The sequence below is a fragment of the Nicotiana tabacum genome, chromosome 1 (assembly GCF_000715075.1).
Source record: "Nicotiana tabacum cultivar K326 chromosome 1, ASM71507v2, whole genome shotgun sequence".
Taxonomy (NCBI): Eukaryota; Viridiplantae; Streptophyta; class Magnoliopsida; order Solanales; family Solanaceae; genus Nicotiana; species Nicotiana tabacum.
The window spans coordinates 20,438,092-20,451,743 of record NC_134080.1 but is presented as its reverse complement, the minus strand read 5'-3'; the positions used below and the strand labels follow the sequence as shown (position 1 = coordinate 20,451,743).

Here is a 13,652-nt window from a genome sequence, read left to right as displayed (position 1 = left end):
ACCCCATAATGCCCCTAGTAACTCAAAGGGAGGAACGGTTAATGTGTAATGTAAAAAGTTCATAGAAGTAGTTGCATTCAATTACTCAAATGTATTACTAGTAGCTAATGGTGTGACACATGAGTATATGGGATATGAGAAAGTGATGTACTTTTCTTAATCTTGAAGTAACAATTGCATATACTTCTACAGCAAGAAATTTACTGTCAGTGGTATTTAGGTTTTAGCAAATTTCATCATACCACAAGTCAGCATTTATTAAAAGAATGGATCGAGTCTTGAAATTTGAGGAAATTGTCAAGGGTCGTACATTTTCTCTTGAACAAATGGAAAATCGAATTTTTCTTGTGTTTGTTGTTGAATAGGTCCTTTTTTGTGTTCAAAGCATCTTCATGCAATGTTTGGACTGAGTTATACATTACCTCCTCACCCCGATTGTTTGAATTTTGACACGCTAAAATTGCGGTAAAACTTACCCGCTTCGGCGATTACAAAGTAAATTTAAAAATTTACTCGCACCGGATATTTACAGAAAAAAATGACATAATTGTCTATTTGAAAATTAGATCTCAATTTACCCTCGAGATATGACTTTCTTCGATTTTACTATATAGAAGTTCAATTTTTACTAGGAGTGACAAAGTGAAAGGCACGTGGAACTCTCACCACCATACAATTAGTTATATGTCGAAGAGCAATTTTGATACTTTGCATACATTTTGCTAATTTTTTTTTTATTTCTTAAATTTCGTATCCAATCAAACACTTTCACATGAAATGACATTGAGAGAGTAAAAGCATAAAAGTTACATTTGATCATATATAAGACAACGATATTCTCAAGAACGTCCTTATCAAATAAGAGTTACGTAACCTCTCTTTATAGGTTTGAGGAGAGTAGAATGTATGCCGACCTTAGAGTAAAACATTACCAATATAAAGTAGAAATTTAGGATTATCTTCCAAAATCTATAGAGTAAGACGCAAAGTGAAATCATAATATAACTTTGAAAAGTAAAATACTTTCTTTTAGAACGGTGAAGTCATGCAAGTTGCTACCTGTTACTAATATATAAGTTTGAAAAGTTTACTGTTTTTTAAGTGTGAAGTTAATCATAGTTAACTTAAGATATATGAGAGGGAAAACCTCTTTTCCTCTTTCTTAATTTGCGGTTCTAGTGTGTTGTCACGACATGATTAGACAAAATCCTCATTATTAAAAAGAATATAGATTTATGATTTTATATGAACCAATGTCACTAAAAAAATTAGAATTAATTACAAACTTTGTCACTGATCTGTCGGTAAATCGCTTATAGCGAGCATAATTTCTTAGTATTATGTCGTTAATTCGTTGCTAAATAAAATTAGTCATGAATTTTTCTGTTTATCTATAGAATTTATCCGTCGCTAATTTCTATTTTTTTTAGTAGCGTGTGTTTTGTTTCCAAAAGGCCGAGGAGAAGAAAATTCGCTGGACAACAGTTCTTAAGTTCAACTATTAGTTCTGCGAAGGTTAATTTTTGTCGGTGGGGAGGCTTTATTAATTTATGACGAAATTAAACATTGAAAGTAATATATATAATACATACCTCATCTCACAATAATAAAGATATTCCTAAATACAGCCAGAATCTCAAAAGAAAAAGGAAGAAAATGGAAAAAGAAAAGAGGATGATATGTCAAATTTCCTGGCACTGATATGCCAAATTTCCACATCTTGAAAGTACTGAAAATTAAATACAATTTCGGATTCCATTTTATTTTTCTATACTTTTGACTGTTTAATTTTTGGAATTTGTTTCCCTTTGTTTTATGTATACTTCAACCTAAAAAATAATGTATGTGGTAAATGACAGAAATGTTGTATCAAAGTGATAAAGTTTTCACCTGCCAAAGGGATCTATTGATATGTCTGTATCACCGCTGGAGTTTGTACGTATTGCCTAAATTTCCCTGCACAAATGCCAGTCCCAATCTTGGTTGTTTAGAAGCTTTCTTATCAGTCCATCCATACATCTACACTTAGTACTATTCCATAAATACCTTTTATTCTGGAAAAGTGCTTTCTTCTTATTTATTTTTTATGTAAATATAGCTCACTCTGTCTTATATAAAGGTGATCGAACAAAAATAATGTTTAAGATATAAATTTAGCTTATACTATATATTATAGCAGTGATCACAGCCCGGGGCGTAGCTAGAGTGCCGGGAAGGGGTTCGGCCGAACTCATTAGCTTTATTTCGAACTCTGTATTTGTCTTAAAAAATTCATTGAATATGTATTTAGAACCTAGTAGCTTAAGGCGATTAAAATTCCGAACCCATAAACTTGAAATCTTGACTCCGCCTCTAATCACAGCTGAAGCAAAATACCAAATTGTTGAAATTAAGTTGACAGAGAAAATATCACATCAAAGTTATAAATTTGGATATCTTAATAATTTAAATTTTTTGAAGGCGGTGAATACTGTATGAAACTTGAATAATACTAAATATTTTGGACGTTTCAAAATAAAGAAATCATATAAATTGGAAGGTGAGTAATTATTTTCAGATCATCAAGTCGATTTTCTGCCATTCAACATATTTTGATTGAAAAAAGGAAGAAAACGCCAAAAAGGATGGGAAAGGCAAGCAACGAAGAAAATTATTAAGATGGGAGATATCATTAGCTTTGCTTTTCTCTGTTTGGGAACTTTAGGTTCAGGATCAGACTTTTGTTTAATTTTGTTTGAAATTGATGTAAACTTAGTATCATCCAAGTTATATACAACAATTATTAGATAAAAGTTGGGTGTCAGTCAGCATTTGTCAGCATTTCATTAAATCCTTTATTTGACAAATTCATAGCGTTGAATGACACTCTCGAAGCTTGCATGTGAGTGTTTCTTTTTATAGAGCATATGGATAACATATACTAATACATACAATATCTTTAAAAACATGAGGATACTCAACCTTTTCACAAATGTGAATACTAGATTTTTTGAAAAGAAATTTCTCAAAACTAGGTAAAAGGATAAGTTCTACCTTACTTTGTGATAGAATGAAATATGAAAGAATGAGATTCGCATATGCCTTCTTCCTCATTTTGTAATTTTTTCTTTCTAAAAATTACATTAGGGGAGAGGAAAGATGAATGAAATATTACGCTATCATTATGGTTTAAACCCTCTATCTCAACGCTGAAAGGAATTAAGCAAACCCTCAACCCCTTAATGTGAAAGAATGAGATTGTCCACCCTTAATCTTATAGAATTAAATTTGCAATATGTCTTCTCCCTCATTTGCATAACATTGCCAATATTACTATCCGTCGCATAGTTAACTCTACATTATTAACCACCATACTATGATTCCTTCAGCGCATAAACAACCCTGCATTACAATTTTGGCATAACCAGTGTTACAAATTCAGTTGGGAGAAGGGGAAGCAAACAGGGAAAGCAATAGGAAACAAAAGTAGACTCACATTACAAAGAAAACAGGAACCAAAAGTAGATTCGCACAACAAAGAAAAGAAGAGAGAAACCAAACGTGGGGTTGAGGGGATTTGTGGTGGTGGTGGTGGTTTGGGTGGGTTTGGGGGGCAAACTGCAAAAGCCCCTCGTGTGACATTGGCTTTGTGGGGTAAAAACTTTAAAAAGTGTGACAGAGGTTCAAGTGGTGGATCTGTCTTTTTTTTCTTTCCAACTGCAGACACATCCTTCTCATCCACGTCAGTCTACCTTATGCACACTATTTCTATCCCCCCTGCTCCTCATCATAACTATTGCCCTATTCAATTCAATATATTACCACCACTGTAAACATTGCCAGAATATCATTCATGAAATTCACAGAGAGACAGCTATATCTTTTTCAACTTATGGCCAAATATTAGTGCAGTTTCCTTTTGCTTTCTGGGGCATGTACCATCCTCCTTTATCCCTGTTTCAGGAATGACTAAAATACACATCAAGCAATATAATGGACAGATACCAAATTTAACAGGATCAATGAGGCCAAGCAATTTTGTCACACGTGTTGCCCTAACAGTGTATATTTAATGCAGACCCTGCATTACAAACACAGAGAAAAGCAGAGGTCTGAAATTGAGTAACCATTATCAATCTTCCTAGAGTTCAGCCTTGTCTCAATGTTAGGTCATTTTCAAACTAAGCCACAAAATTTGACCTTGACCAAGGCCAAGATTCCATGTCCAAAGGACACTGGAGGCAGGGTTTTGGCATCATTGATCATTTTCTAAAATTGCATCAAGCCACCAAGTAAAATTCATTTTTATGTTCATAATATCGTATAACTTGAGAAGACTATAATTCGAAAAATAATCTACCTATAATTCGAAAAATAATCTACCTAGGCCTTGGTGGGCAGAGTTACCCTGTACCTGTGATGGTGGGTAGTAATAAATACCCGATAGAATAGTCGACGTGCATGAAAGCTGACCCGAGCACCGCTGTTGTCTAAGGAAAAAAGACTGATTTAAAAATTAAACAAGTCTTAAGTGCATTTCTGATATGTATCTTTTGCATTGGGTGAAGGAAGGAGACTCCCAGAGGTTTGTTGTTCTTCACTTCCATGCATTACTAGCCAGAGAGAAGCACAGATGCTTGCTACCACAAAGCTGGCCCAATGACACACAGTGAAGCTTCAGCTAATCTTTTGAACAAATCAGAAGACACAGAAGTTCCAAGTAACAATAGTAAACCAGCCTACTTTTTGACTAACTCAACATGAATAATAGCAGATAAACATCTAGGGGTGTGTGTTTGAATATGGCAGGACCACCACATGGAGATGTTGTAAAAAAGTTTAAGGAAAGCAACAACTGGAATACAATCTTTGGACTGACCTAGAGTGTAATGCTCCTAGCTTATCATGAGAGTTGAACTCAAAGTAAACATGACAGGACCACATATGGTTCTGCAGAGCAACGTGATAATAATAAATCTGCTACAGCAAAAACATAGAAAAATCAATCATGAACATGTGAACACAAATATCAGACAAAAACAATTATGAGACTTCACTGAAAGACAATTAGATGAAAGGAAGTTTCAGTGTTCATTTGATTCAACAACTAGGGACACAGTTAACTGAGATCCTTTTGTTCTCCATAGAGCCCATAATGATTCAGCCATAGATGTCACTTCAACTATGAAAATGAAGAATTCTGTTCATCTATGTCTACAATGTTCTATACTATTGTAAAAGATAAAAGTTCCAGATCATGTCAAATGTGCCAAACAGAAAAAATCAAAAATTAACTGGGGATTTTCAGAGTAATTAGCAACTCTAGAGTGGGAAGAAAACGGAATATCTAAAGGGAGCAGCAAAAATTCCAGCAACCACTTCACTTGCACACTTGATGAAGGATGCATGAATCTCAAAATAGCCTCAGAGAAACTCCAGAAATCAACAATTGCCTGAGAGTTGCTTTAGAATGACCAAGAAGCATTACAGTATATACAACATCACATGGTTTAATGTTGAAGCACAAAACATTAACGTGGGAACGAAAAAGGAGGGCGCTGTAATGCTTTTCAACCACAACGAAAGGGTCAATAATATAGGCCAAAAATTGGACCAAATAAAACAGATGCAAACTCCAAGATGTATTTAACTTAATGTCACTAGTCAACCAACAATGTAGATATGGAGCTCAAGGGTGCTCTATGTCATGCAAATGGAATTTTATGCAGCTAAATCTGAGTTAATAGAATTTTCTGAAGCAATATTTTATGAGTGGTGTAATAGTTTCAATTAAAAACAAAAACAGTTTGCAGTTTCGGAATAAACCTTGTAATGGTGAGCATTCTAGAAGAGTTCTCAGTTCATAAATAGCACAATTTCTCCCTGAGTTGATTATGCAATAACCAAACATCTCCAAGAATCAAGAAGATTTGACATATCCATACAAGGGAATAGACATTCATGTAGCATCATGAGCTTAAGTCCATAGATAATTGCCAACCAGAAGTGGTCTCAGTCTATATAAAGGTTATTGTGTTTAAGGTTCCTACTGATGCCAATTGCTGGTCGAAAACTATTTCAGTCTACATAAAGGTCAGATATCATTACTCCCGGAGTCAAATTTCAATGAACATGAACAGTTGATCCTGTTAGAAAACTTTGAGGCCTACATAAGATCAAGTGTTTGAGCTAAAGAATATTCTGAATTCAAGGAAAAACTCAATAGTAGTAATATTTTCTTTTTGATAAGTAGGAAAAACATAATATTTACACCTTTCCTTCTCATCACAGGATCTGCAAATTCAGTTGAGACTTGGGAGAATTCACAAGCATATTGAGAGATAAAAACAAAAATCTCCCAAGACCAAGTTGGGTTCGCTATATGAATCCACAGTATCAGTGGAGGAGGTAAGTGGAGTGAAGGGAATTCAATTTGTTGAAAAATTACACTGTGTGAATAGGGAAAAAACCAAACTTTTCTGTTACATATAAGCCGTTGAATCCCCTTGATATGCGTAAAAGTACACTGAAGTGGCAAAGAAGGTTCAAAAATTGCTATCACAGGTTCAAATGCCAAATGTGACATTCTATTCTTTTTTTGAATCCCCTCGTATAAATTCCTAACTCCATTGCTGCACAGTGTCATTCTAATACTCAATAATTTGCCTTTTAACACAGTAAAGCATTAAGAGAGATACAAATTGAGACAAAATTTCTAACATTCATATAAATTTTACGTCAACATTAACAATCACAAACCAAAAAGGATTAAAGCTTACAACTTTATCATTTCAAGAATGAGGTCAGAGTCACATAATTGAAAATCCAAAACACAAACATCCCTTCAAGAACACCCAAAAATACACCAGCAACAACATCGAACATGAAATGACGGCCAAGAAGTATCCTAGACAACGATGTCGTTGCGGCCCATCCAATCACAATAAGCATTAAATAATCCACAAATAGATCATATTTAAGCTGAATCAATATATCCTTAACGAAATCGGAGTAAAGGTAAAAGAGAGTGGCTATAAATGAAACCCTAGATGAATGTCCGCTAGGGAAGGACCAATGGTCAACGGAAAAAGAGAGGAACATGTTTTTGTTGTAAACGGGTCGGGGCCTCCGAATAAGGTGTTTGAGGGATCCGATTACGATTAGGTCGACTATTCCGCCGAGGAGGAGGTTGATTAGGAAAATGTTGTTAGTAGTTTCGGTGGTGGTGGAGAAAGTGAGCGGGTAGAGGAGTAGTGAGAGGATTAAAGGGAAGAAGAGGAAACCATCGCCGGAGATTTCTAGGGTTTTGAGAAAGTAATAAGGGAGGATTGGGCGAGTCAGTGTGTAGAGACGGAGGGAGATGGCGGTGTCTAGATCGACGATGCGGCGGAGCAAAGACGGCGACGGCGGTGGTGACTTGGATGCCATCCTTCCAGTTTGTGGAGCACAACAGAAGCTAACTGATTTCAGTTACTGATTTTTCAGTTGAAGTGTGATGTGAAAATGTCCGGAAGTTCGTTAAGATTGAAGCCCAACTGAGGCCCAATAATGAGTAATACAATGGATTGTGAAGACCCAAAAAATGGATATCGAAGAATTAACCCAAATAGCCGTCCACCTAATCTCTTAAATTAAAAATAGCCGGCAAATATATAATATATGTATGATACATGTGATATGTATAACTATATATAATCAATGTATAATTTATTTATATCGGTGATCTCAGTTTTGGAGCACGTCCGAAGAGTTACAAAATGGGGTAATGATTTTTAATGTATGATATAATTACCGTTTATTGCAGAATACTTTATTTTTTAGCAACTTAGTGATGCCAGAGGCAATGAAACAGTAAGAAGAGGCGGAGGAAATTAAGATAAAAACTAAGCTAAAAGCTATGATAGGGTTTAATAAGATATTTTCATAGATAATCTACCAAAATGCAGGGAATGACAAATATATAGAAGAATATTCCCTTAGGACCACTATTAAGAGATAAGGTTGTACCCGTTCTCAACTGACAGTACTATCGAGGATCAAAAGTGCCCTTTCGTAAAGAAATTACAGACTCAATGCGAATACTATAAAACATAAACTATAAATTTAAGAGGACTAAAGTGCAACAACTGAACTCTTTATTTAAATAAACTCCAACTAACTATAACGGTCAGATACTCCTTCGATACTACTCCTGAACCACAACAGTGGTTTTTCCACAATTCATTTTTGCATCACTTAGCTGTATACCTAGTAAATGAGGAAAAAAAAATAAACAAACCAAAGAGTGGTTTCGACTTGGACAAATTTGATTATAACAAACTTTCTCTACTTATCTAGATCCAACCATTTTGACCAAAACAAGTGAACAACTCAGCTTTCGGTTGGTTTGTTACACAAATAGCCGGCTAAATTCATTGTTTATTTTTTATAGTTGGTATACATAAATTATACGTAAGTTATAGATAGCCGGCTATTTTTAATTTAATTGATTAAGTAGGCGATTATTTGAGTTAATTCTTCGTTAAAAAAGAGTACCGGTGAGAGATTGAATCATGACCAAAACTTGACCCAATTTGTCCATTTAATAAGTAAAGTTTGGACATTGCTTACCAGATGTTAGCGCAACAGCTGATCCATAATGAAGCCCAAAAGGCAGTAACAAGGAAATAATGGAAGGTGTATTATCATTTTTAGCCCGTGACAGAAATTATTTATATCTAGTATCCGAAAAGTATATAAAATTATATAATTTTTGTATATAACATACAAAATCTGTATATATAAAAAGAATATACACATTTTATATATTTTTTCAACTATTATTTTTACAGGGGCTATACAATATCATTTTTTCATAATGGAAAGCCCAAAATTTTCTAACAGATGTTTCATATCGGGTTATTCTTTTCTTTCGGGACGTTTTGAAAAATTATACTATGAGCTGAAAAATACTCTCAAGTTTATGATCAGAAGCAAAATGATTAGACATGATCATTAGACTGTCCAAAAAATCTTTAATCTCCCACTAACAGAAAAATAAAATAAAATAGTGACAGAAATCAAACAATAGTTGTAATGATTTGTTGACTATAAGAAACAAATACACAAACACTAACACATGGTATCAATAATTCCCTTTGTAACTTTAGAAGGTGGAAACATTTGGTCGTGCCAACAAAAAGTTCTAACGAAAAAAATATTTGAAACGGCTTAAGTGATTATATATTTCTCATTATAGGCAAATGACAAGGCCAACACTCAATAGGTTCTCCAGATTTTTTCTGAAAAGAGAATGCCACTTTTATTTTTGATCCCATTTCTAACAATAGTCCAAAAGTTTTCAAACTTGTAGACACTATAATCATATTGCATGTTGAAAATAATCGCATTTCTGGAATGTGTTTATTTATTCTGGACATGATTATATGGCAACTCTTTAAAGCTTTCAAACTTTTCAACAGTACAATCATTTCTTTGAAATAACTCAGAAGAAATTTGACATAATAACCATCAAGGAAGTCTTTTTATATGGTTCTCAGGCGACTTCAAAATGTCAATGGAAAATCCATTTGATATGAAATGGTTATATATTTGATATGTGCTCACTCGTTTTTTTTTTTTTAAGTTAAAGGCCCATTTGGCCATAAAAAAAAAGATTTATTCACTTTTTTCAGAATCAGTGTTCGGCCGTTAGAATTTCAAATTTCACTTTTGAAATTCGAAAAACTCCAAAAAACTGTTTTTCCAAATTTTCACTTCAAAGCACTCACAAAAATTCAAAAATAATTCCAAATTGTATTCATGTCCAAAGACAACCTTAATTTCTAAATATCATTTTAAATGTGAAGAAGACAAAACTACGAGACCGAAAAGCCTATGAGGTGGCTAGAGGGGTTGTAATGAATTTTTTTGGGGGGAGGGGGGAGGGGTGGTGTAATGAGAAAAGCAGGTAGCTCATAGCTTCTCTGATTTTAAGTTAATTTCTGTGGCAGTGAAACTTAAATTTTGGCTGCCAATGTATTTTCTTTAATATAAGTTGACTGCCATACTGCCTAACTTATTAATGAAGGAACAATTTAAATAATACGAGCATTTAATAGTATAAGAAAGTAAGTGTTTGGTACATTTAAGTTTACATCTGAATATCTAGTCCAAAAATGCAATGACAACGCCGTGGTTCTTAGGTTGTCTACAATTTCGGATTAAATTAACTTATCAGTAATAAAATAATATTAAGTCCATGCACATAATTAAATAAAATATCAAGAATTTCAAAATATTTTAAAATATCACCTAGCTTTGTTTGGCTTGTGAATGTACTATCTTGTTCGTACCACCTCGAAAGCACTGCGAAATTTAAAAGAAATTGATGGATTGTCTGATAACATGCAGCCATTTAATTCAATTTGGACTGGTAATTATTTAATAAAAAACAAGCTACAGCTATCATAGCACTGTGGTATATATTTGTTTCGATTAAAAAGCAGAAGAAAGTAAGGACACAAGTCACAAGTTATTATACGAACCAGATATATTTCTGAAAAATACAATAATAAATTTATTGCAGCTGTCTAGATGTTTAAAAAACGGGGCCATAAAAATGATGAATTTCTAACAGTTTTTGCATGTTAATTGAAAACCTGAATAAGGAAACAAAATATTTGTAATGGGACAGGGAGGTGGGGGCAAATTAAAACTAAAAAACAAAAGTGAGAAAATAAATGCATTAATATTTTTCACCATCAAAATATGCATTCAAGTTAGTACTGAACTGCAGTATTGAAGTTGTTGCTTAGTCAATTTCAACATGAAGGCTGGTGAGGTTTATGATCTGAAATGATTACTACTCTACTTCTAGTAACCCTACCTAGATCTAAGAATTTAAGTGCAGTATAACTATCGTATTGAATTTAAGGACATCAAACTCCATATATATAGTGTATGGAAAATTGTCTTTGATTTTTCAAATTTACGCCAACTATTGTGTGCACCTAAAAGATCGTTCATATTATGTATGAATGTTCATTTTTCTTTTCTTATTATTTGTTTCAATAATAAGACAAAGGGCAAAAAATTACATATCATTCAATAATTACCTAAAATTACTAGAGTTATGTGCTTCACCAGTGTTGTATCCGGGGTTTTGATGTTTATATGATGATCGACCACAAAAGTTGGTTTAATTAACCTCAATGAATTAGTCTTCTCATAAAAGAAAATTTCCATTTTTGTTAGGAAATGGAGTCACATGTTATCCAATGTTTATAAATGTGTGCATTTAAGCAATTGTCTAGAGGTAGCTCAGCCCTACTCTTGGGCTTTATTAGTGAGCTATATCGTAGCATGCAATGGTTGAATATATAATCTTCAACTACCATTTATTCACACAGCCTGTGTTTGCAAGGCGTACCCATAATATTTTGTAAGCGGTATCGTATTTATATAAATAAATAAAAATAAGTATTATTTAATATCATTTTCTTACAAGTTGAAAGTCTTGACCCAATAATTTATTTGAATAAATTATTGCAAAGGAAAGTATAGGTTCAATTTTTCTTAGCCTCAAATTTTTTTAAAAAAAATGCTCGCTCAAAGATGTTCAAAAAATAGAATGTCTAGGTACAGCCTCAAACCTACAATCTTTACAAACCCAAATACGAGCTTGACTAGTGGATCAAGAAATACTCTTTACTAGGAAGCGGTGTCATTACTATATATTGCCTCGTTTTTCAAGAAAATTAGTATAAAAATTTAATATTTTTTTCCGGCAAAGTGGTGTCAAATGACACTGCTTTCACCCATTTGCATCCGCCCCTCGTTGTACTTGTGAGCAATTTGGTAATCAAGAAAGGAAAATGAGAAACCAAATTATGTAAATTCTGGATTTTACAAAAGCTGTGGTTGCAATATGTCACTCTGTAAATTAATGGTTACTCATGATGGCATTTTCTCTAAATCTACAAGTGCATAATGATTTAATTTATTTATTAGTTAGATTTATTATCTTAGTTATTTCAAAACAAACATGACGTGGCTAATCTTTTTCTACTTGGTTAAAGTGTCGCGTTTAAATTTGAAATAGACTTGCAAATTGAACTGCTATTTACATAACTTTAGGGTGAAACTTGAAAGTAGAAACTTTATCGATCTTTTGATCCTACATTTTACTTTCTTGGTTAAAACTGAGAGCTATTCAACGCAATCATAGTAATGTACGACTGCCTTTGCTCAAAACATAGAATATACCCAACAAAGTTATGGGGCTTCCAAAAATACATGCATTGGTGATTGGATAGTACTCAGAAATGTTGAGCAAATTGGAAAAAAAAGAAGACGAAAGTAAAGGTTAGAAAAGGTAAAAAGTGAAAATATAGGGGGTCGAAATTGAAGCACGCCAAGTTTCATTTTAACACCATTCCCGGAGCTAGTTACTCCAATGGATTCTACAAGCGTGAGGCCAAAGGCTGGCATATACCAAACCATCCAAAATAAAGTTTCTTTATCGAGTAAACAGCCTCAAAATTAAGAAATACTTCTCATAATCACTTGCGAATAGTGCTCAAGGCAAAATCTCTACTAAGAATAATTAAAAAATTAAAATATATATATATGAAGTAGCCAAAAGGTTCCAAAAGTGTAATTCCACAATGTGGGGTCTGGAAGCATAACTATTTTCGATAGACTCTCGACTCACGAAAAGCATAGTCACAATATCACCATCTAATATATATACATAAAATAATAATTTATATACAACATAATCTTTCGATCTTAGTTCCTCCCAGCTTTTGAAAGAAAAAAAATGGGGATAGACGGATGTCAAGAATCCATTGCAATGGAGGAAAAGCAAGCATTAGGACAATGATCTTTTATTCTCCTTTCACTTCTACTCTTTTTCAATTTTAAAGTTTCAAATACCCTTTAGAATATCTTTGAACCCAGGCAGATTTTTCTTTTTTTAAAAAAAAAAAAAAAAAAGGAAATTCAATATCTTTATAGTAGGTGTTAGTACTAACTAGAAGACTAGCTAATGCTTACTAGAAGACTCTTTGTATGCTAGAGATATAAGCACTATAATATCCCTAGTGTTAAATAATTCTCAAGTATACAAAATATTGAAATACTATGGACACAGACAAAGCAAATTAATGATAATTGAGTAGGGGTATTCAAACCGAACCGGAAAACCGCACTAAATCGAAAAATCAAACCAAATCGATTAAAAAACCCGACTAGGTTTGGTTTGACTTGGTTTGGTATTGAGTAAAAAAACGAACCAAACCGACATATAAATATATAAATTTTATTTATATTTTTAAGACTTTATAGTGAATTTTCTTTAGAAAATATAGAAATATTTGGGATCCTCTCATGTATTAACCTTGAAAGCGTAAATTAACGAAAAATTATTATTAGACGACTAAGAAAATAACTATCATGTGTTACTAGAAAAATTCTCCCATTAGAATATTTTAATAAATCATATGTTTGTTAAGTTTTTCCATATTTACTAAACATATATTCACTTATCAAAGCTTTATCTATAATTTTAACAAAGTAAGATTGAAATAATATTCATGTAACAAAAAAACTCGAAAACCTAAAAAACCAGACAAAATCGAACCAATCCAAACCGATATAGTTGGTTTGGTTTGATTTTGATAAAAACCGAA

General features: G+C 33.1%; 1 protein-coding gene across 1 annotated transcript; it reads right to left on the bottom strand.

Moving 5' to 3' along the window:
• Positions 1-3,455: 3,455 nt before the first annotated feature.
• LOC107768701 (putative lipid phosphate phosphatase beta) lies at positions 3,456-7,472 on the bottom strand. Its single transcript, XM_075244289.1, has 2 exons — positions 4,859-7,472; positions 3,456-4,630 (listed from the first exon to the last, which is right to left on the bottom strand). Exon 1 carries the CDS (start codon positions 7,405-7,407, stop codon positions 6,766-6,768), a length of 642 nt encoding a protein of 213 aa, XP_075100390.1. The 5' UTR covers positions 7,408-7,472; the 3' UTR covers positions 3,456-4,630; positions 4,859-6,765.
• Between the last annotated feature and the right edge of the window lie 6,180 nt (positions 7,473-13,652).